Source organism: Dermacentor andersoni, chromosome 9 (genome assembly GCF_023375885.2).
Source record: "Dermacentor andersoni chromosome 9, qqDerAnde1_hic_scaffold, whole genome shotgun sequence".
In the NCBI taxonomy this organism is placed as follows: Eukaryota; Metazoa; Arthropoda; class Arachnida; order Ixodida; family Ixodidae; genus Dermacentor; species Dermacentor andersoni.
The window spans coordinates 63,272,993-63,294,567 of NC_092822.1; the positions used below are offsets into that span (position 1 = coordinate 63,272,993).

Genomic DNA, 21,575 nt, shown 5'->3' on the forward strand with positions numbered 1-21,575 from the left:
CAGAGCACTTAATTCTATACATATTCGCAGCACACACGCAGTGCTGAATGACCTAGGCTACTGCTAAGATCGAAGTTCAGAACCCAAATAGCATTCAGCGCTCAGCGTTCGCACACAGATTACTTGCCGCTTCCTTTGGTGGCAGACGTGGCCTTTCGAATTGGTGCTTGCTGCAATATTTGGAGCAAGAGTGTGGCTAGGAGCAGGCACTGCTTACGCGCAATTACGAGCATTATAGACACAATTTTTTTTAGAAGCTGACGCTAAACACGGTTATAGCTTGAAGATCTCACGCCCATGACACGACAACTTCGCTGCAGCTGAATTACGAATGCCGTGTAGTCTAGCGGATGACAGCTACACGGGCTTGTTAATAGTTCATCTTCTAATTTGACGTAGGGTATGTCGGAAGAATGACAGGGACATAGAATGCTCCAAGAACACGCAGCGCTGAACGTCCGGCTGCGAATAGCTACGGAGAGCTGTGAACGCCCACCACGTAACCTTAGGAACCGCTGCGGCGCATTCCAAAACAAAGTTATTCTTCAAAGTGTTTTCTTTTTAAATGACCAAATACGCGTATTATTAGCTCCTAATAAAGCGAGGTCTACACTATCTTAACGTTCGGGTTTTCGCTTTTTATTTCAAGAATTATACGGTGTCTGCATCAAATGCTGGCAGCAAGCAACCATGGGTATCGCGCTAGCCTCATTATCGAAATCGCAGCCGTGACAAAGGACAAAATCGCAGATGTGTGAAAGGAGAACTCTAAAAAAAAAATTGGGCTCCAATGCACGCTGTGAAAGTTGTTGGCCAGCGATTATCACCTGAGCCGATAGACCAATGTGACGTAGCCTTGAACTGGGTCCTGCCGAGCCTGAACACGACGCCGTTGTGCATATTCACGTTGCAACTCCCGTCACCGCTCATTGTGTTCACGCTGCTCTTTGGGAGTCCTAACTATATGCGTGGCCTTTCTATAGCGCTATCAGAACACAAATGAAATCAGTTGCGAGGCGGGCTCTTCTTTTACGTATGAAAGTGTAGTTACGTCACTCCCTGCTTTGTATGCTACAGCGCCTGTTTCCCTACAACTGCAGCTTACGTAACCGTAATCTTTACCGGGAAACGCTTGCAGCGAGCGCTATGCATGAAGGCAAGCTGTCTTGTTATTTTTTTTTTATTCTTTTCTCCCCACAGCCGGCGCCGCCACTGTCGCGGATGGATGGATGGAAGGATGGACGGATGACGGATGGATGGATGGATGGATGGATGGATGGATGGATGGATGGATGGATGGATGGACGGACGGACGGACGGACGGACGGACGGATGTTATGAACGTTCCTTTTGAAACGGGCGATGGGCTGCGCCACCAAGTTCTTGTTATTTTTTGCCTAATGTCCTACTTATGTTTAGAAAAGAAAACATAAAGAATCCCCGGCATCAAACTTTCAGAATCACTATTGGGAATTTTGTTTTTGTACGCCCCCCTTCTTTGTGGTATCCCTGTTTTTCTGCCGCCAAAGTTCCAATCGCCTCTTGCTGATTTTTATAGCGGACTGGTTTACTTTACCCCTGCTATCTCGGATGGAGTGGTCGCAATCATCGGATATAGTGGCCGGCGTAGCAGTCATGCCGTCGCTGTCGCACAACTGTCGTCGTCGCCTTCGTCACGCACGCGCTCGCGTTACGCGCACATCTACGGGCCTCGAGCAAACAACTTAGTCCACCCGCTTAACGCTTTGCGTAATCCGAAACTATACTGGATAGTCTGCTACCAGCAAAACGCTTCGCATGCCGTTGATTCAGCACAGTAAGAGGGTTATGTACGAGCTTCTTTTTTTGCCGTGTTATCCTTCACCTGGGGAGCTTTCGACGCTGCCGTCACGCCGAAGCTGGAACGCTGCTGTGCGAGTTGGTCTTGAGAGGAAAACTCACCATCCTTCGGACAAGTGAGCGCTGAACTGCTGCAGCAGCTGACTGCACTTGAATCTGCGAGGCAGCAGGGGTAGGTCCTCCATGACGGCCTTTGACCGAAGCACGACGTTGGCTAGGTGGCTGCGAGCAAAAATGATCGCGAGCAGATTCGAGGAACGTGATATTTTTTTTTTGGTAAGTCACAGCCATGAGAAGAAAGAGACAATGAAGCGAGGGAAAGCATTGTGGAAATTAATTGTTATGCTGAACTCAAGTGTAAAAAACAATACCGTAAAAGCAAGTGAAAGCGGACCAAGAGGTAAATTTCTGCATGTGGAGGAGCCGAATTGACGCCTTCCGCATGAAGCGTGTGCCGACTCGCCCATTAGGCTGTCGCCATTCTGTGGGATATTACACGCCGTATAGGACAAAAAATTGTGCACATCGGTGTCAGTTGTAAAGCATTTACGCAACCGGTTCACATAGTTTCGAACACGTGCGTTGGATGTGCCTGTTCTTTTTTTTTTTCCTGCACGAATTAGGGAAACCCAATCTTGCAATTTTTACCAGACAGCGCAGGCACGTATCTGTACACGTTGCCTAAGGTCCGCTACAGTGTAAAAAAATAAAAGAAAAAAAGATTGGCAGTTTAATTCAAGGCGAAGCACTGAATGCGATAGCTAGCGTTGTTAGTGATCGGATAGTTAGCGTTGCTCTGGAGAGCGGCACCAGTGTTATTGCGGCTGTCGCGCCTCGAGGGCGCACGAGAAGAGACCGAAGGAAAAAAAAACATTAGCGTTTTTAACTTGAAGTGCACTGTCCGTACCGCTCAGACCACAGTGTGTACCACGATGTGATATGTGCACACACCTGCTCGGCGGCAAGGCTTTTGTGTTTGTGCTTACAACGACCGTGCCAATGGCGGAAGGTTCGACGCATCCCTTGCTGCGCTGCACAGCCCCTTGAGCGCAGCGTGAAGGTGCGTACACTTGGCTTCGTCGTTTTACTGCGATAGCAATTACGTGGACACTCCCGGCGGATTTAAGCCACCGCCGTCGCCGTGAGGTTCCGTATGAGTGAAAGCGTGCGCGAGCGAGGAACCCGGCCCGGATGCGTGCCCTTTCCTGATCCGCGCGAGGCAAGGAGGTTCAGGCGAGGGAGGAGGGCGTTCTTCTGCGGCGGCTGCTACAGTGCCTCGATGTCCTCCTCGCCCTCAACTCCGTACGGAGTGGACACAAACGTGGCGTATACTACGGCGTTGGCCACGCGAATTGCGGACGCCGTAGTAGACGCCTTTGGCGGACGCCGTAGGGACGCGTTGCGGGTGCTTGTGTGTCTTGAAAGCGGTCCACGACGTGGCTAAATTGCGCGCCCGCGCGGGCCTCATCTTCAAAGCGATCTGCGATGTTTGCAGAGTGCGTGTATAGTGCCGGTAGTTTCGTATGCGCTGAGCTTTCGACATTTCGTACGGCTCGCGGCCGCTGCTGCGATTCGTAACTCCAGCGGTTTCACAGACAGTGTCCGCTGTCATCGAGCGATATGTACATGTTTACCTGTGCGAGCGTGACACCATGCTGGTTAATTTAGTTAGAACACATTGACGGGCTAGTTGGTTTGAATCCATAATAGAATGTGCAAGCGCGACTGAGCAAGGGTGTAGAGAGAAGCAGACACTCAAAGACAGCGCTGTGTGAGTCTGTTTCTACGTCCTCGTTGAGTCACGCTTACGCATTCTATCATTGTTAATTTAGTTAGTAACTGAATGTATAGAAGTTTATAAGGCCTATAAAACTACTATGCGTACTTCGTACAGCTATTCACTAATTTGCTATCGGAATTGATGCTTCGTCTCTCCGGTGTAACTGCGATTTCTTTTTCCAGCAAGACACACTGCGCGTCTCTCGCCCCTCTGAAGACCTTGCAACGCTTTTCGCGCGCCGCTTGTGCCGTCGATACCGGCACAGCACGGCGGCGCGAACGAATGTCCAGTTTCCGTATCTGATTGCTATGGCAATGAAAAAAACGTGCACTGGCGATTTAGCCATGAATGCAGGAGAAATGCGTCACCATAACGTCGCACGTCTTTGAGGTCCCGGATCCACGATTTGAAACCCGTTCGCCACAGTGCAGAGCGTTATTCCGGAGCACACGCAAGTCCTGGCTCTTGGAGGAGCGAACGAAGTAGAGCTGACTGATATCAGCCGTCAAGGTTTGCGAGTGGTGGCGCTGGCTAACACTCCCAGGGTCAGTTCTAGTAGAAACATGAATACCCAAGAAAGTGGACGAGCAAACGGCACCGCGGTATCTCAGTTGGTTAGAGCATCGCACGTGTAATGCGAAGGCGTGAGATCGTTCCCCACCTGCTGCAGGGTTTTTGATTCGCTTTCATTGCCAGAAATTTATTCTTTCTTTCATTGAATCGCTAAGTACAAGTAATTTCCCCAATGTTGTCCTTGGTGTCTTTGGTTGTAGGCTTCTTATGATGGGATGTGTTTATATATATATAACCACGCGAGCGGCTTACAACCCTTCAGACACGAACACACAATTTTCCACTTCGACACCCCTAATGCTAACGCATTAAAGGTAATTGCACTCACGTGCGTAGCGGCCAGCATGTAAAGACGCCGAAAGGCGAAGATGTGTCGTCATGGACTCGCTCCTTAGACTGCATAAAGAGAGAGAGCAAAGGCAAGATGCTGACCTTTGGCCGTATACATGATTAAGAGCCATGCGTCAGCTACGAACTGTGACTTCGCGTTCACGGTAGCACGTCATAACACGCTCAACGTACTGGGCAGCACACTTTAAGGAGAATTTTGTTTCGTGCCCGCTTTGTTCGAGAAAGTCCTACCGCTAGAGTACCGGAACGTTGCAGTATCTCTCTCCGAGCATCGTATTCGCGGGAAAACGTAAGAATGAAGCATCGGCAAGCGAAGTTGCGAGCTACCGCGCTTTGTATGTTAATTTCTAAACTATACTCGGTGACAAACTAAGAATAAAGAAAGTGACATGTACGCTGTTCAACTTAGACGAAATTTGCGATTGTTTCCGCAACTTCAACTGGTCTTGCGGTTCTAAAACGGCGGCTGTCTCCCAAAAGATTTCTCTTTGTGTCACTGGATTTAGAATGAAACCAAGCGGCCGTAACAAATTATGCGGGTGTTCGCGATGGCCATGCTCAGCCAAAGCGAATAGTTTAGTCTGAAGCAACCAACTTTTATTTTTGAATTAGCCAAGCATTTGCGTTAGCAGAGCGAAGTCATTAAACTGTAAGCGAATTCCATCTGTCCTGGCTCTCATTCGGACGTGAAAAGGATGTGCACTGCGATTGCACGGGTGGAGCTTGAGTGTGATTCCTAGGTTGTTGCCAATTATGTAATCCATGAAAAAGAACGAACCCCACCCACAAGAGCGCTCTGCATCTGCCCTTCAACTGTGAAACAAAGCTGAGCCAGCTGGAATACATGCTCACAACATAGATGATTTTGGCTCTGTTAATGTAAATGCTAAGCTAATTAGAAAATAAAAACTCGTTGTTTCAATCTAAAATATCACGTTTGGATGAGCATTGATACCAGGATCAGCCGTATAATTGGACGAGACGTTCAGGTTGCATCCGAAAACCAGTAACACAAAGACAAATCTGTGGCTAAAATAGCCGTTCTATACACGCAAAACCGCTACGAGAAAAATAGCCGTTTAAAGGTGGAGAAAAGGTACTCGTCACAGAAATAAGCGAACCCAATCGACAGGATCTATTCACATTGTATTTGGGGTGAACAGCGCACATACAGCCTTTTATATTTAGGTTTTCACCTACTATAGACACCTAAACCGCACGGATAACAGATCAAGGCATTTAAAACAATAAAGGGTACGCCAAACTATGGCCGCGGTTGAATGCGAGCACTGTTAAAATCCAGCGCCACCATGGCGAGACAAGACCTCATTCTCCTGTTTCCCGACAAAGCTCCATTTGCACACACGTACTATTAGACAACACATGGCAATAACGTCCCGCCTGATTCACGTGCTACTCCTACCTTGTGGCCGTGTCCTTTGAAGACGATGCGGTCTCGAAGACCAGTAGAAAGGAACGAACCCAGTAGAAAGAAGACGGCCAGCACCTCGACGAGGACTACGCCGCGTTGGTAGTTGAAGTCAGACAAGACCATCCTCTGCAGCGACAGGTATACAAAGATCAGCTGGATTGATATAAAATAATCACGAAAGGAGAAATTATGGAGCTCATTGGCACCGAAAAGTTGCATAGTGCTATAGAATACAAGTGTTAATCGCCCCACCGATCTTTTACCCACATCCGTTATTGTGATCATGTATTTGAGCTTCTACACTACGGTTCGACTGCAACCCCTTTTTATGAGTTTAAATAATTGCCCGGTATCTTTGTCGAAGCTGACTCTGCGTATGTATGTGTTTCTTCAAGCCTCGGAGCCCGAGCGTTGACTCCACAGCTCTCGTGTTTATTGGGAGGGCGAAGGAACCGAGCAGGTGACACAGAAATGCATTTCAGCCGATATAGCAAAATGATCACCAGAAAACCTGCAGTAATGGTTACCAGACACCGTGACTACACCAGAAATGGTTTGTTACATGATCACGCTGGCCAACGTGCTCGCTCATAGAAGGAGGCTCTGGACATGTAGTGCAGATTGAAATATTTTTTTTTTTTGCTCTAAGCCTCTCTGTCACACACATTTGCTTTTGTCTCGCTGCATCTGATGCACTAGGGTGCAGCAGTTACCGGAAGTTAGAAACTTGTCTCTCCGTGCAACTTGCAACACACCTCCTCCTATACCATACGCAAGGTATGGAGCAGAATCCAGGATGAGCATGCACTCTTGCTGCCAGCTATCTTGCAAGGTTCTTTTTTTTGTGTCCAGGAAGCAAAGCACAACACGCCTGTTCCCCTTAAAAATAACAAGATATTAATAATGTTATTATTAATAATACTAGTCATTATCACATTCACGTCCATCGCAGGACGAAGGGTGCTTCCAGCCATCTACCATTGCCCCTCTCTCGTGCCAGCTAACTTCAGCTTATGCCTGCGAATTTCCTAAGGTTCCTAGACTTCCTAGTTCTCTGCTGTGCTAAAGCGCGCTTTCCGGGTTCTCGTGGCGCCCATTCTTAACTCTGCTAAACCACCGATCACGCACCATATGCATTACATGACCTGCCGAAGTGCATTTTTGTGTTCCTAATGACAACACCCGTTTGTTCTCTAATACACAGCGCTATTTTCTTATCCCTTAACGGTGGGATTGTTATTTTTTCGTTATATTGCTCCTTGCGCAGTCCTTAGATTTTTTTTCAAGCTTCTTTCTAAACCTCCAAGCTTCTGCCGCACATGTTAGCACTGGTAGCAGGCATCCATTGTACGCTCTTCATCACCCCCCCCCCCCCCCCCCGCAAGTTGCGGTATATCTTAGTTATATCACTCGGCTGTATCCGATGAACGTCTCACCTCTAGGGACCACAGGTATTGTGCCAAGGCTACGGCGTCAATCACGGCGGCCGTAGCCAAGAGGCCCAGCACGCACCAGATGTAGGCTGAGCAGGGCTGTCCGTGCTTGTTGCGCCAGGCCGACACGCAGCTCAGTGTCACCTGCGCAAGACACAGTCTTGCAGTCACACCAGGCTGCGAAGACAGACCCCCCCCCCCCCCCCCCCTTTTTCTCCGGCCTGACGGCTTCAGACGCTAAGCTCTCATTACGTACAATGTAGTGAACTAGAGCGTCACGCCCAGCACTATTTGGAGATTACACTTTCAGCTGCAGTCTACAAATAATCTTGGGCTTGAAGACATTACTGACCAATTAGTGAACACATAACTTTATATTACTGAACAGTAATATGAAGTGAATATGAACTTACGAAGCGGGTATGTTCGTATGCAAGAGTATGATGCCCGATTGAAAGACAGCACGGAACAGCAGCTTCAAATCATCGCAACAGTACCAAGAACTATCGCTGGTTCATGCACCAGTTGGCTGCGGCCAGTTATCTTTATCTCCCTGAAGGAAGAATGGAACTGCGATGCCTTTGAAACTGAAAGAAATTTTGTATGACAAGCCTCCCAGTTTCTTTTTTTCTTTTTTTTTGGGGGGGGGGTGACAAGGGGGCACCGTGAGAACGCCACAAAATCTTTGACCACACGCAATTGTGTCCCCGTCCAGCCTCAGCAACATGAAGCTACGTTGTCAATATCACCTGACTGCTTTGGACTACAGTGAACAAGTGTTCACAGAGAAAAAATAGGGCGACCTGTACAAAAAATAAATGAGAAAAATTATGGTATCCTTCTAGGCCACTTTCTGATTGCATAGCCAGGTTCCTTTGTCTATAGGGAAAACAGGGGGAAGTCAGGAGATGGAAGCTCAAGACGATGAGCAAAACCAGAACAAGCTGAAAGCAGGAGCTAACGTTTCGACAATTACACAGAGGAAGGATTGCGACGTAAGCGACGAACGGTTGAATAGGAGCACGAAGCTTTACCTCATGAAGAAGATCTGGAATACTCGGCAGTGAAAATAGCATTTCCAATATGCATTATTGTTTGCACGCTTGAACAATGATTCGTAGTTCTTTCAGCCTATGTTAACGACGGTGACAGTGTTACTACACTAAACCCATAATCATGGTTCTCTGGAAGACAAAAAAAAGCGCGTTGGGACCGACTTCGCCGCTAGCTGTGGTCATGGGCGCAATCAGTGCATAAAGCGGCGGCACAGTCTAGCACTACAGCAAGGACCATGAATGAAGAAACAGCTGTTGTGTGCCTTCCTGTCATAACCAACGCCCTCGCCCCTCCCCGTTCCCTAAGCGAAGGACGCTTTTGTGTTTCGCTGTCAGTTCCGGCCTTTGCCTCAAATGACGGTAACTGCCACAATTTTATAACTAGGTCATAATTTATATAGCGTCCCCATCGCACCTATTTTCTGCGCGTACTTCAAAGATGGCCTCAGAGTATCCGTTGCCTGCCCTTCAGGCATTCGAAGGACCGGCTTGTGGAACATGACCAAGGACTCACTTGTTTTAGTTGCACATCTCTTGCTTCAACCATGCGGGTGACAGCATGTTCGGTTTGATAGGTGTCAATCTCTAAGGGGTAGACAGGCTCACTCACCAGGACCGCTGAACTGGCGAAGCTGGAAGCGGCGGTCCTCGCGCTGCCGGGACAGATGTCGAACAGATTTTCCTTCTGTCGCACCATGTACACACCCTGCCGTATCGAGGTCACCGAAGATCCCACGTTGAAGAGCTGACGCGTAGAAAGGCAGAGAGAAAAGAGAAAGAAATCAGTCAAGCCGAGTTTGTATTCTCGTTGCATTTCGTTGCAAAACCACATGCTTGAAACACAACGTGTATTGAGGATTTTCACGACAGTGTAAGCACCACGGCACAGGCACGTCATAGCCGCGAGCGCAACGTTCAGTGCGTCACTAGAAACTACTAATACAGTTAATCCCGTGTGCAACTCGGCGTCTGGGCCAACGAAATATGAACCCGCAAAATAGGTTCGCGCAACATTGGGATTGTTGGCTGCGGTGGATTTGTCAGTCGACTTGAGAGATTTCCTTGCTGCCACACTACATGACACCTCGGGTGTAGGTTCGTTTAAATCCGCAAGAGCAGTTGCACGTTGTTCTCCTTTAAAAGCCTGTTTTAGTTTCGTGCAGCCAAAATTTGTGAAGGCTTCCTTTCTTTCATGAAGGTGCTCCAATGAAGAAGTTTTCAATGCATATTCATTCGTTAATAACGCGTGCTTACTTGAAGTTACAGTACCACGCATGGACTACTCGCGTCGAGTGCGTACCACAGCGGTGAATCAAAATGTCTCTAATGTAACCACATTATTAAACATATTTTTAAAAGAAGTAATGGAAATGGTTATCTGCGTTCTTTCGGTCTGAAAAGATTTTCTTTAAGTTGCCTTTGACAAATGGCACTGTTCTGTATTTTCACGTAGACTCCATGAAAAGACCAAGTTACACCTACTCGAGAAATCGCAATGCCCAAGTAGCTAATTAAAAAGATTCACCAATCAATATTTTTATTTGATGAATTTGGGACACTTATTGCGATTGGCAAGTTGAAACCAAGCAGTAGTCAAGTCATGTCTGCTCAGACCAAATTTCGAGGTGAGCACGACCTTATATTCGTCTGTTCTTAAGTTCTGCTAAAATAAAGTTGATGCCCCACTCTGCAGTATTACCAAAATGGCTCCTGAACAGTTCGAGCAATCTGAACTTGAATGTATATGTATTTTTAGCATATTTTGGGGGCGACTATGTCGAATTTTGTTAGTCTCGGGATATCTGTTAAGCAGACGTGATTTCATGACTGCTAGTCTCTGTTTCAACCTTCCAACATCCATACAAAGAACAGACAACGAAGCCCGAAAAAAGAAAAAGTGTTCTCTAGTTTCATTGTTTGTTTCTTGATATGATTGTGCCTAACAAAAAAATCGATCCCCTTGGTTGCCTTTGCTATGCTGGAAAATTGCAACGTTTGAGCCTTGAATGGAATTGCAGCCTTGACGTAAATAATTCCGGAAGTTTGCTTATCTTACACGTGTTTATTTACGTTCAAGAACATTGCGATGTATTGCTCAGATAATGTCCTCCTCTTAAGGTAATCCACCTGAACACGTCGAACTGTGCTGTATGCCCGCATGTAATTTTTAGCTTTGTTCGGACTGAAGAAATGGCAAAAACGCCCGACAATAGCAAACAAATATACAGTGGACTAGCATGCGCGACAAGTTGTCAAAACAGCAAATTTGCAAAGCTTGAGACACTTCAGCTTTAAGTCTCCAAAGTTTCATTCATATTAGGTTCCCCTAAACGATGGCAACATCGGTAATGATTGGTAAGCTTTAGGATTCACGATTGAATGCCGTTTTACTTGCCCCTTACATCCTCGACGCGGGAAGGCGGGAACAGACGACAACAATACAAAGACGATTCTATCTGTCTAAGGTGACTTCGTTCGTCAAAACAACATGTCGAATGCCCAGCGCCCGGTACATTTGTTCTTTATATCCTTAGTTCATTCACACGTGTTACAGACAGATGGTGCCATTATAAATATATGGCTTCCGTATTCACCATGCAGGACTTCGGGATGAAGCGATAATTTAGGCGGTCATGAGTGATATCTCCCACCGTCGCCGAAGAATTTTTGTTCTTTCAGCATTGCGCTACAGAGTATCTGTATATACATTGTGCAAGAATGACTTACTTTCACTGATTCTCGAGCCGCCCTCACATGCCTTCATAACTCAGACCGCAATGCTATGAATGCACATTAGATCTCTTAAACCCTCTTCATTCTCCTTTTATTCCCTTTACCCCTTTCAACAGCACAGGGTAGCCAGCCGGTATTTACACTGGCTAACCTCCCTGTCTTTCCTTTCCTTTTGTCTCTCTCTCTCTCTCTCTCTCTAATAGAGGTCTAAAGATAACGCAAGGAATTATGTTATGGCGTGTCAGTAGATGGCAAGACACGCTCATATTCCAGCAAACAACGGACAGTGCACACGGTGTAGCTGCAAAATAGACGCAAGGCATTGAAAAAAAAAAAAGACAAGTAAAAGTAGTAAAGATCGCCTGGTGTTCAGACAGATATCCTGTCGGAGCAAAATCCTGTTTTGAACAGCAGTCGATGTTCTCAGAATTATTGTTTATTGACCCCTATGTGTAGGAGGTCAACCCTGTCAATACAGAGTCAGCGCATAACTCTCGTAAGCTTATTGCATTCTGGACGGCTTATTGCAGCATATGGGCCCTACTTGCATACAATGTGATCCGTTGATAGTTTGCAGCGCAATAACGAGCGCTGTGAACTAAATCACATCTTTCATTCTCATCAGGATGTGAACACGATGATGTGAACCACCTCATTTTCGGGTGCGCATGGTGCGATACTGAGAGGCGAACATTAAGAAAGGGTTTAATGATGTTACGTTGTCGGGGCAATTACGAACACTTAGCCTATGACTAACAGCTACATAGAAAAGCACTTTTTTTTCTGGCCTCAGAATAATACCACAGCCTTGGGTTCGTAATAAAGCCTTTTGTGCAAGCCTACAAATACAAGTGTCTAAATACACTCCATATATGTGTTGTACAAGTTTGAGCTTCTCCCATGTAGTTATGGGTTATATAATGTGATGTCTAGCAATTCTAGACATATCTTCTTGAAAACTGTCTATCTGTGTGCATCTTCTCGAATTCCTTCGCGTATATTCCTTTCTTTAAAAAAAAAACTGTGTGTATCTGGGTTTTTATGCTTTTTTCGCCGGCTTTTATTTGTGGGCAAGCATTGCGGGATTTTGTGCTATTACACTTTACTCATCTTTTTTTTCTTGATTTTGTGCGTTTTCATTATTTACTGACCCAGTGACGACCAACGGCCAGAGCCAGTGAAAACGCCATCCTTCCTTCCTAGTTCACAGCGACAAAACATTTCTAAACTATACGTTGTTGCACGTATATAAACTGTCCAGGGGCGACATGCACGAACATTTCATAACGAAAATAGTAATGAATTAAGAATGCGTTGTTAAATGTTCCCTAGACAACGTCTAGTCTACACTAGAACGCGTTCTTTAGTTCGTTATTATTTTCGTTATTAAATGTTCGTGCAAGCCGTGCCGGGTCCATCTGTCGAGCACAGTAATAATTTAGAAAAGTTAAGCCACCTCTAATTAACGCCCATTGGGACAAACATATTTGTGAGTATCCAGAAATGCACTCGTCACAAAAACGATTCGCAGTAATAGGTGGTAGGTAACACTTGTTTTAATTAAAGGCCTTAATGACAGTCGGGGTACAATCCATAAACTCAAGGTCTTTCGTTCGCAAAAATTTCTTTTCATTATACCCTGCTTTCTAAGTATGACGTCACACGTACGCAACGTCCCTTCTCTAACCCATGTTTGTGCGTGTCTGCGTGTGCAATTCACTTGGTAGCATGCTTGAGAATACAGATGCCAATGCACTCGGCAATCATGACCGCCCAGTTCCCATGCTCGCCACTGTGTGTGTTTGGGGGGGAGGGGGATACATATTTTTTTTTTGCGTTTGGTTTGCCACGCAACATGCTTTGGCAATGCACTTGGCAATGCACTTGCCAATACACTTGGCAATACACTTTCCTCTTCCGCACAAGGCTCTAAGGTTTCGCATGTAAGAGGTGGAAGCTAGCAGAAAGTAAGTTGAGTGTGTGGATGTTGCATGATTGAATTTGTAAATACGAGTCTGTTTCACAACACTGCTTCCTCAATCGGGCCTCGACTCGAACCAGTTCTTCGAGTCCAACAATTACAGAACACACAACACGTCAAACATGCTTCTTTGTGATTAATATGAGGACGCGTTGCTCAACAAATTCAGTTCGAATTCGAACAAGGTCGAGCAGAAATTGGCGTAAATTGGTTACAAAATTTTCGCTCAGAAACCTCGTAGAGCGTCCCTGAAGCTCAATCACCGGATCAGTCGAGAGATCGTGCTGCCATGGAATTTGTTGAGTGAACCAGTAGTGTGGAGGGTCGAGTCGAGAAGTATTTAGGAACATGGCGGTTTGTCTTCCTGACTTGTGGTGACGCACTCCTGTATCAAATAATATTGCCAGTCCCGCTTCTCAAACGCACCCGATCCTCCGACTGCACCACCGGAACCCTTCCTGCGGAAAAAAAAATTGGTTTCGATGGCTCACCGTGAATACGCCGTCCATGAGTGTCATGGTGCGCCTGGAGGTTTTGGGCAAAGGACGGTGCACGACTTCGGTCCAGCCGAATGCCAGGGACACCAGGCTCGCCCACCGCAACGACTCGGACACCAACGAAGGCAGCGAAGCATAGAGGCTCTGAGGCAGGAATAAAGAGAGAAATGTAGAAACGTAGGGAGGTCATTTGAGGTCATCATCATAAGCCTAACTTACGTTCATTATAAAAAGACCGTTTTCATATTAGAGAACATTATAACAAGATCGTGCTCGTTCATTTAGCACTGCTACAAAAACGTTCGATAAGAAAAATTCACCGAGAATTACGATACCTCCTAACGCGAAATTTTAGCGAAGCTTTGTGCGTGCTTTCATATTGCGATATATTGGCTGGCGCGGCCAATCTGTGTCGTGCGGCACGTTGCAAACGGAGCGAAGTGTGCCGCGACAGCTTCACTAAGCAGGAGATCGCGAGAGGCAGCGCGTGGGTGCCGTGTGGGCGCGATTCATAGCGGCGGCCGCAAACAGACCTTTGCTCATGCAGTGCTTTGTTGCCATATATGGTGTTGGTGGACGGCCTCGCCGCATGCTATCAGTGAACAGACGACTGCGCACTACTCTGGCACCATCTCGTAGCGGTCATAGCCTCAGAGTTCGTCTTACGCGCCACTACGCCTTTCTTCTCACGCTTTCACCATACCCTCCTCCTCGGCTTTCCTCCTCGCGCTCTGTTTGCTATCACCGTCTTTCATCGCCCGCTGCGCTCCGCGTTCGCTCTTTCATCCTTCGCTTTGCTTCTTCGCTAGGTTACGCTGAGGGCCGACGCCGATGCGAAACGCAGTAACGGGCGCCTAAACGTGGCGCTCTAAAGAAACCCTCTCCCAGCGATGTCCATTAGACCTAGCTCTGCGAAACTCTATGCTTTGACGCTTGCGTGAGTCGCCTGCTTCCAGGTACGTTGTTTTAAAATCAGCAGCTTGCATTCTTGATAGCTCCATTCCCCAAGGTGAACTGAAGAAATCTAAAATCATTTTAATAGTAGTAGCTGTTTTTAGGCATGCATGATGCGCTGTTTTGCTGCTTACGACACCTAAACCGATAAGAAGTGACAAAAGCAATGAGTGAGAGGATCATACGGCCCTTCCATACTGAAAAAAAAACGACCCAAAAATGTACGCACATATTGATGTACACTTCATATTCCATTGGACAGATTTCCATGATTGTTGCTATATGAATGAATATAATGACATTAAATATGCGGTGAACGTTGGAATGTCGATGGACAAAGGAGTGTTGTGTATGGATCATGAAGAGAGCCTTCTACTAGTTCCCCAGCGACGCTCTTATTTCCGACGGATTTGTGTGAATGGCTGCTTTTGCCAAGCGCACACTTCCCTTTGTCAGTGTAAGGGTGCTTTTAGATCACTCATAGTTAAGCGATTATTTCGAGTTTGCATTGCGATTCGTCCATGCAATTTGTTCCAGAGACCCAACTCCTACATGAATAATGCCACTCTTACGGGTTCATGTTGCCCTCTCTTTATATAAAGGTGAGCCATCTGTAAGGAATATGCGAAAGATACCAGTGGTTCCTTTTAACTCTAATAACGTAGCGTGGGTAAATGAAAATAGCCCTGTGGTTAAGCTTCTCGTTTCATGAGTGCTATTGAATAAGTAATATAGCCCAGTGTTTGACAGAAACCCGACTGGCGAGGAAGGAGAGGAGCATAAATAAAATAATGCACACACTTGCAAAAAAGAAAAATAATGGGCGCATTCAATACGCTGTAGGAATCAGTTTTGGAGAGCCTTTCTTTGTTGTCTGTGACGAACGCTTCTCTTTAGCGCCATTTGCAAGTACAAAGCGCGCGACAAAGTTGGACACATTGACAAAGGAAAACGCTTCCCTCATCGTACACTTGTGGCAACACAGCATGAGAGTCCGACGCATGACGACAGTGAAGTGACGACGAAGGACTGACTGCACCAGACTGACGACCATGAAAAGATGACGATGGTATGGCAGCGAAGGAATGAGAAGACAAAATGACGAGACGGAATGACAATGAAGGCACAACTATAGAGGCGCTACGATAACGGATTGAGAACTGCGCAAACTCAATGACGGAACGAGGGCAACGACATGACAATGAAGAAATGACGGCGATGAAATGAAGGCGACAAATCAACCATGACAGCGAGACGATAACGTAATGGCCGCGACGGCGTAGTGGCGAGGCCATGGCGACGACGAAATGACGACGATATATTGACAACGATGGCAAAATAACGATGGCCTTGCAACGACGGATTTCGATGGCTTTACGAAGACGAAGGAGCGATGGCGGCGGCTTGGAAACGAAGAAATGACAACTAACTAATGATGACGAAGGAGCGTCTACGAAGAAACGACGTCGATGGGCATGAAGGCGATGTAATGACGACGCAGGGATGAAGAGGATGGCATGACGATGGTGTGTTCATGTTAGATTTCACGGCAGTATCTGCATTGGTCATTGGCCGTTCCCGGTCACCTCGCTTGCCGGGAGGAAAAAACAACTTGCCGCATGTTGGGAACGATTCCACCTACGGCAAGTTGTTTTTTCATCCACTTTCAATTCCATTAATTTATTGTTTCTTTATTTCATTTATTAAGCACAAGAGAGTTCCCCTATGTTGTCCTTGATGTCAGTGTTTGTTGGCTTCTTATGATGTGCTGTTTAAATGTAGCTCGTGCAGCTTCGTCAAATGCAGTGTACATTCTCTGTACGCGTTGGCTACAGTCCGCGTCGCATTTTCCTGCTGCGACGCGGTTGCGTGCATGCGCTCTGAAAGCTGGGACAAAAAAAGATACGCACGGCCTTCCTCTACTCAACGTTGTGTACTGCTTCACTGATCCCTCGTGTACGAGTACGCATTCGAGCACCCGAAGGACACACAACGCGTCGGCATTCTTGCAACAGCTCGAATCAAGTGCGCGACGAAAAGCGGGCCGAGAGAGACACCCATCAACTTACACGTGTTAAGCGAGCGACGAAGCGCCTGGGCGGCTTGACGCAACTGAGGTATCAGCAGTCGGGTACGGGGGTGTACGGTTCACAAACCGCCATTTCAGCATCGCTGCCGCTTGTCGCCAGGTGCACGCGTTGTCCGCATGAGGCGCCATTCAAAGGCTAGCTGGTAATAAGAAAATTTGATCATTACCAGCCCTGCGGCTTTGCCAGCATTGCATGCATTGGTAGTATATGCTATGCACTTATTGGCTATTTACCCTAAGTGAAATTTCGTTGCAGGTGGCTTTAAGCGTCACGTATTTCCTGAGTCAGAACTCATTCGCGAATTAATTAAGGCGAACAAAATCTTATGTCCCGATCTGAAAGTTGTGCTGTTGGTGTTTGTGACACGAGGCCATCTGCACACTTGCAGACTCTCGGAAATTTGTCAGCCAACCAATGGGCGGATCCTGGATCGCAAATGATATCGACGTCAAGAGCAGCTGGCGTCATTTAAAACTGGCAAGTGCAAAGAGCGCTGACGCAGCGACATCCGCAGTTCGAAAAGAGCCGTACGGGAATTCGCACAACGTCGAAAGCAGGCGCGTTGATGATTGATATTGCAGGGGAAGTTGAACTGAGCTGCGCCCACTTGCTGTTCAGCCCTCTCTTGGTTTCCCGTCAGACACATTCAGTCGAGGAGCGAGGGGCGACACAGCAGGAGGGACGAGAAACGAGGGATGACACAGAAGCATTTTTGAGACACAAAAGACAAGAATGCATACGAAGGTGAACGCAAACAGCACTGTGTTTACGTTCTCCGCGTGCCTGACTCTTACGCTGTAAAAAAGCCCCTTTTATGTCAACAAGAGCGAAAGAGATAGAGAGAGGAAAGACAGGGAGGTTAAGCAGAAGAGTTTCCAGCTTGCTACCCTGCACTGGGGTGGGAGATATAGGGGTTGTAAAGATGACAAAGAGCGAGAGGAGAAGACAGAAGAAAAAAAGAGAAGAAAGAAAGGGAAACAGATATCAGAAAAGCCGTTCCAATTACAGGCGCTCACACAGGCCGGTTGATCTCGAGAAGTGCAGTAGCGCTTGCACGGCCTTCTGATGCGATGTTAAGTCGCGGCGATGTTCCAGAATTCTTTCTTCCAACAGAAGCTGGTCGTCCAACTTGTTCAGCACGACGGAAAGCAATTGTCTATGCATACTCTACTGCGGGCACTGCGAGCAAAGAACATGATGAATCGTTTCCGCGTCGCCGCAATCGCCACATGCTGCGGTGTCGGCCATCCCTGAGCGGAACGCGTAGGTACTGGTAAACGCGACACCGTACCATAGCCTAGGCAAAAAGGTCGCGTCTCTTCGGGGAAGTCTTGGTGTAAGTCAGAGGCTTAAGGTTGGGTCCACGGTGTATAAACGGGCGTGCATAAAAGGTGGTTCATTCCACTCTGATGTAGTGAATTGGCGTGCAAGTAGGCGGAGCATCCTTGCAGCATCTGTTCTAGACAGTGGGATCGATAGGCCGTTGTCTTCTGCATGAGCTGAACGAGAAGCTTCATCGGCACGTTCATTGCCGATGGTACCACAGTGACTTGACAGCCGCTGAAAAATTATTTCATGTCTTTCTCATTCAGCTGGTGTATGGTTTCTGCGACTTCAAATGCCAACTGTTAATGCAGACTGCGCCGTAACACTGACAATAAACAAGGTAGGGCCGTCTTTGAGTCACAGAAAATCGCCCATTTGTGTGTTTTTTCGTCATTAATAAAGTGTAGTGCGACTCGAAGCGCTGCGAGTTCTGCTGCCGTCGACGTTGTCAAGTGAGATGTTTTCAATTTGATAGTGGTGGCTTTTGCTGGAATGAAGACAGCCGCGGTAGAGCGCTTCGGTAGGAATGAGCCGTCAGTCTACATGTAGGAAGCTCTCAGTACCGCGCCTTGGGGGACGCCACAGTAGGTGTGATGTATAGGAGTGTGGCCGTCCTCGCTGCTCACAGAGAAATATCGCATAGAGGGATAGCTATGTACCCATCTAAGCATCCGACCACCGAGGCGTACCTACTCGAGGGCGGTGAGGATGGCTTCATGTGTAACGTTGTCGTACGCCCCTTTGACGTCGACGAACAAAGAAGCGCAGAAACGTTTACATCCTTTTTGGTGCTGAACGTAGGTAACCACGTCGACGACGCTACCAATCGATGAGCAGCCACATCAGAAGCCTGCCATGGCACCTAGGTAGACGTTGGGTATTCCAAGTACAACTCCAGGCGTTCGAGGATCATTCTCTCCACAACTTTGCCCACAGAGCTCGCCAGTGCAATCGGGCGATACGATGAAAGCTCCAAGGGAGACTTGCCAGGCTTCAGTAGCGGAACTACGCGACTAGTCTTCCAGCTTGGAGGAAGTGTACCAGTTAGCCAGAATTCCTCATACATTTCAAGCAGAACACTCCTCGCCCACTCACCCAGATGACACAGAACTCTGTAAGAAATTCCGTCAGGTGCTGGTGAAGACTTACGGCTGCACAAAGCTAGCGCCGATTTGTGTTCATGGATGTAAAATTCTAGAACCATGCGGGGGTTACGTGATGGCGGAAAGATGATTGACTGTGATGAGTTGTTGTGAGCTGTGAGTTTCCCGCATAATCTGGCACATAAGTCTTCTGCGACATCAATATCTCGTCGTTGTTGGAAGAGGGCCAGTTCCTTGAATGGAGACCACTATGTCAACAACAAACCTATTACGCCACTTCAGCTGGAGGTAAGGTCCAGCAACGAAACTGAGGTACTAGTGGTCTGCAATTCGCTATTGCTGCTGTGTTCTAGACTCTCGTACATCATTTTTTTTGCCTTTATAGAGTGGGACGATGTCTGCAGGTGCAGGTTATTTCATCAACACACAAATAGAGTAGTGAGTAAAGTCTAGTGGCTTATATCATGTATTATATTTTTTGCGATGTGTAAATTTGTTTTCTTTCTTTCGAAAAGCTGCCTTCGATGGTCACAAAAACAAGACATTTCGCATCACAAAACAAACAAAAAATTTGCTCATCGCTAACACTGTAGGAATTCGTGTTAAGCGAAGCATTTTGCTTCGCTTAACACGAATGCTGGCTATCTAGCATTGTTGTTTGGGTCTCCGCAAAGCGTTACCAGGTGGATCAACGTAAAGCTTGCAGTTAGGCCGAGCATATGTGTGTGATGACAGCAGCGAGACGACGATGACGGTGAGGACAATCAGCGTCAGCAGCATTTCTACGCTAGGCGTTTGACGCGGGCTTTCGCCATGCTGATTGCTGTGCAACGGGGGCGTAAGCGAGAGGAACGCGGATTGTGACGTCGCCTGCGACCAAGCGTTATGCAATCATACGTAACTAACTACGTCTACGTCACGAAGGTGCGCGTAAAAATGGCGATGGCATTTGCGTTCCGACAATGTAGCTTCAAAACCTGTTCGACCTGGGCCCGTCATGAAGGCGGTGCAATGCCCCACAACATAGCGTCAGTTGTTATGAGGAAAGGACTTAGCAATGCGGGCCCAGTACGAAGGCGATTTCGCCTCAAAGTGCTAGCTGTCACGAGGGATAAATGCTAGGAACTGCCATGTGACGCACGCGCCAAACGTTTCAAAAATAATTGGCTTTGTCGTGAGATGAGTGTGCAGCCATCGTCATCTAATCGTTCGAGCATCGCCCTGCTGTGCTCGAAGTCAGATGTCTGATGCCAACGCTGGACACTCATTCGTTTTTATTGAAAAGATGTGAAACGTGGTGAGCCAGGAATCTACCTGCCTACCGCAATATGCCTGGAGTGAAGGAAAATAATTCCTCGCATTAAAATGCCAAAATAAAGCGTTGATGCTCGCACATGTTGCTGGAATACTGGCTCGCTCTACTAGACGGTGCTGCAGAGATTGCAACAAAGAGTTTCTCAAAACGCAAGAAAAACACATAGACGTGCGCGGGTATGTAGATATGGCATTGTTTTTTTAGATATGAACGTAATAGAAGTTGTTTGAGATCGCGGAATATTCGAAGTCTCGAATACGAATAAAATATTACACGCTAATAATTTGTATTTCTTATCGTAAAGCAACTATTCGGTATTTTCGAATATTCGAAACCAGCCCGAATATTTCGCCTGCACCGACTAGTTCTTACAGTCGGGTTACTATTCTTCGTGTTCCAAACAACAAAACTCAAATCATCAGAAGTGAAACAAGGACAAAACTTTTTGATAGAACGAAGAAACAAAATGTGCAATACGGGCTTTGCTTTCGGTTTCGTGGCGGAAGCCTACATAAAAATATCGGCAGAAACCATCTCACGATGACTACCGACCGTAGCGCGTTGAGCTTAAAAACAATATAGCTACACAGCACGTTTTCACGGTCCAAACGAGGTATGTCTGTGGCGTATACTGCAGCGGGGACTCCTCTTTTGCGGTTCCATAGGAACACTCGGCGCCGTCTGGCTGCGCCATTGCGAAGCCTCAGCCTTGCCTCCGAAAGCCTTGCCTCAGCCTTGCCTCCGCGCGTGAGCTTGCGAACGCTGAGAAACCCGTGAAGTGGCAGGCGGGCCTTTTCCTCCCTCGGGCCTCTTTCTGGACACGTTGCGCCATCTAGTTGGGCTGCCGAAAAGTCCGCGCGTGCCGTGGGTGTGCGGCAAGCGAGGAAACAATTCGCAGCGTGCGCAAGCGCCGGCGCACCTCGCTTGTTTTGGAGGCCACGCGCGGACTTCGGCAGCGCGACTAGATGGCGAAGCACGTCTGTAAAAAAAAAAGCGCGAGAGAGGAACGAGACCGGCTGCCGCTTGACGGGTTTCTCAGCGTTCGCAAGCTCAGACGCGCCATGCATTTCGGAGGCAAGGAGCAGGCTTCGCAGTGGCGCCGCTAGGTGGCGC

General features: G+C 47.3%; 1 protein-coding gene across 1 annotated transcript in view; it reads right to left on the reverse strand.

Moving 5' to 3' along the window:
- LOC126528135 (ATP-binding cassette sub-family C member 3-like) overlaps nt 1–21,575 on the reverse strand; it is a 109,847-nt gene that overhangs the window by 60,160 nt on the left and 28,112 nt on the right. The window contains exons 4-10 of the mRNA XM_072284544.1: nt 13,669–13,818; nt 9,074–9,208; nt 7,412–7,552; nt 5,967–6,101; nt 4,521–4,588; nt 1,942–2,061; nt 117–170 (exon numbers count right to left, since the gene is read on the reverse strand). Of these exons, the coding sequence (XP_072140645.1) occupies nt 117–170; nt 1,942–2,061; nt 4,521–4,588; nt 5,967–6,101; nt 7,412–7,552; nt 9,074–9,208; nt 13,669–13,818 (803 nt within the window). The remainder of the gene's footprint in view (nt 1–116; nt 171–1,941; nt 2,062–4,520; nt 4,589–5,966; nt 6,102–7,411; nt 7,553–9,073; nt 9,209–13,668; nt 13,819–21,575) is intronic.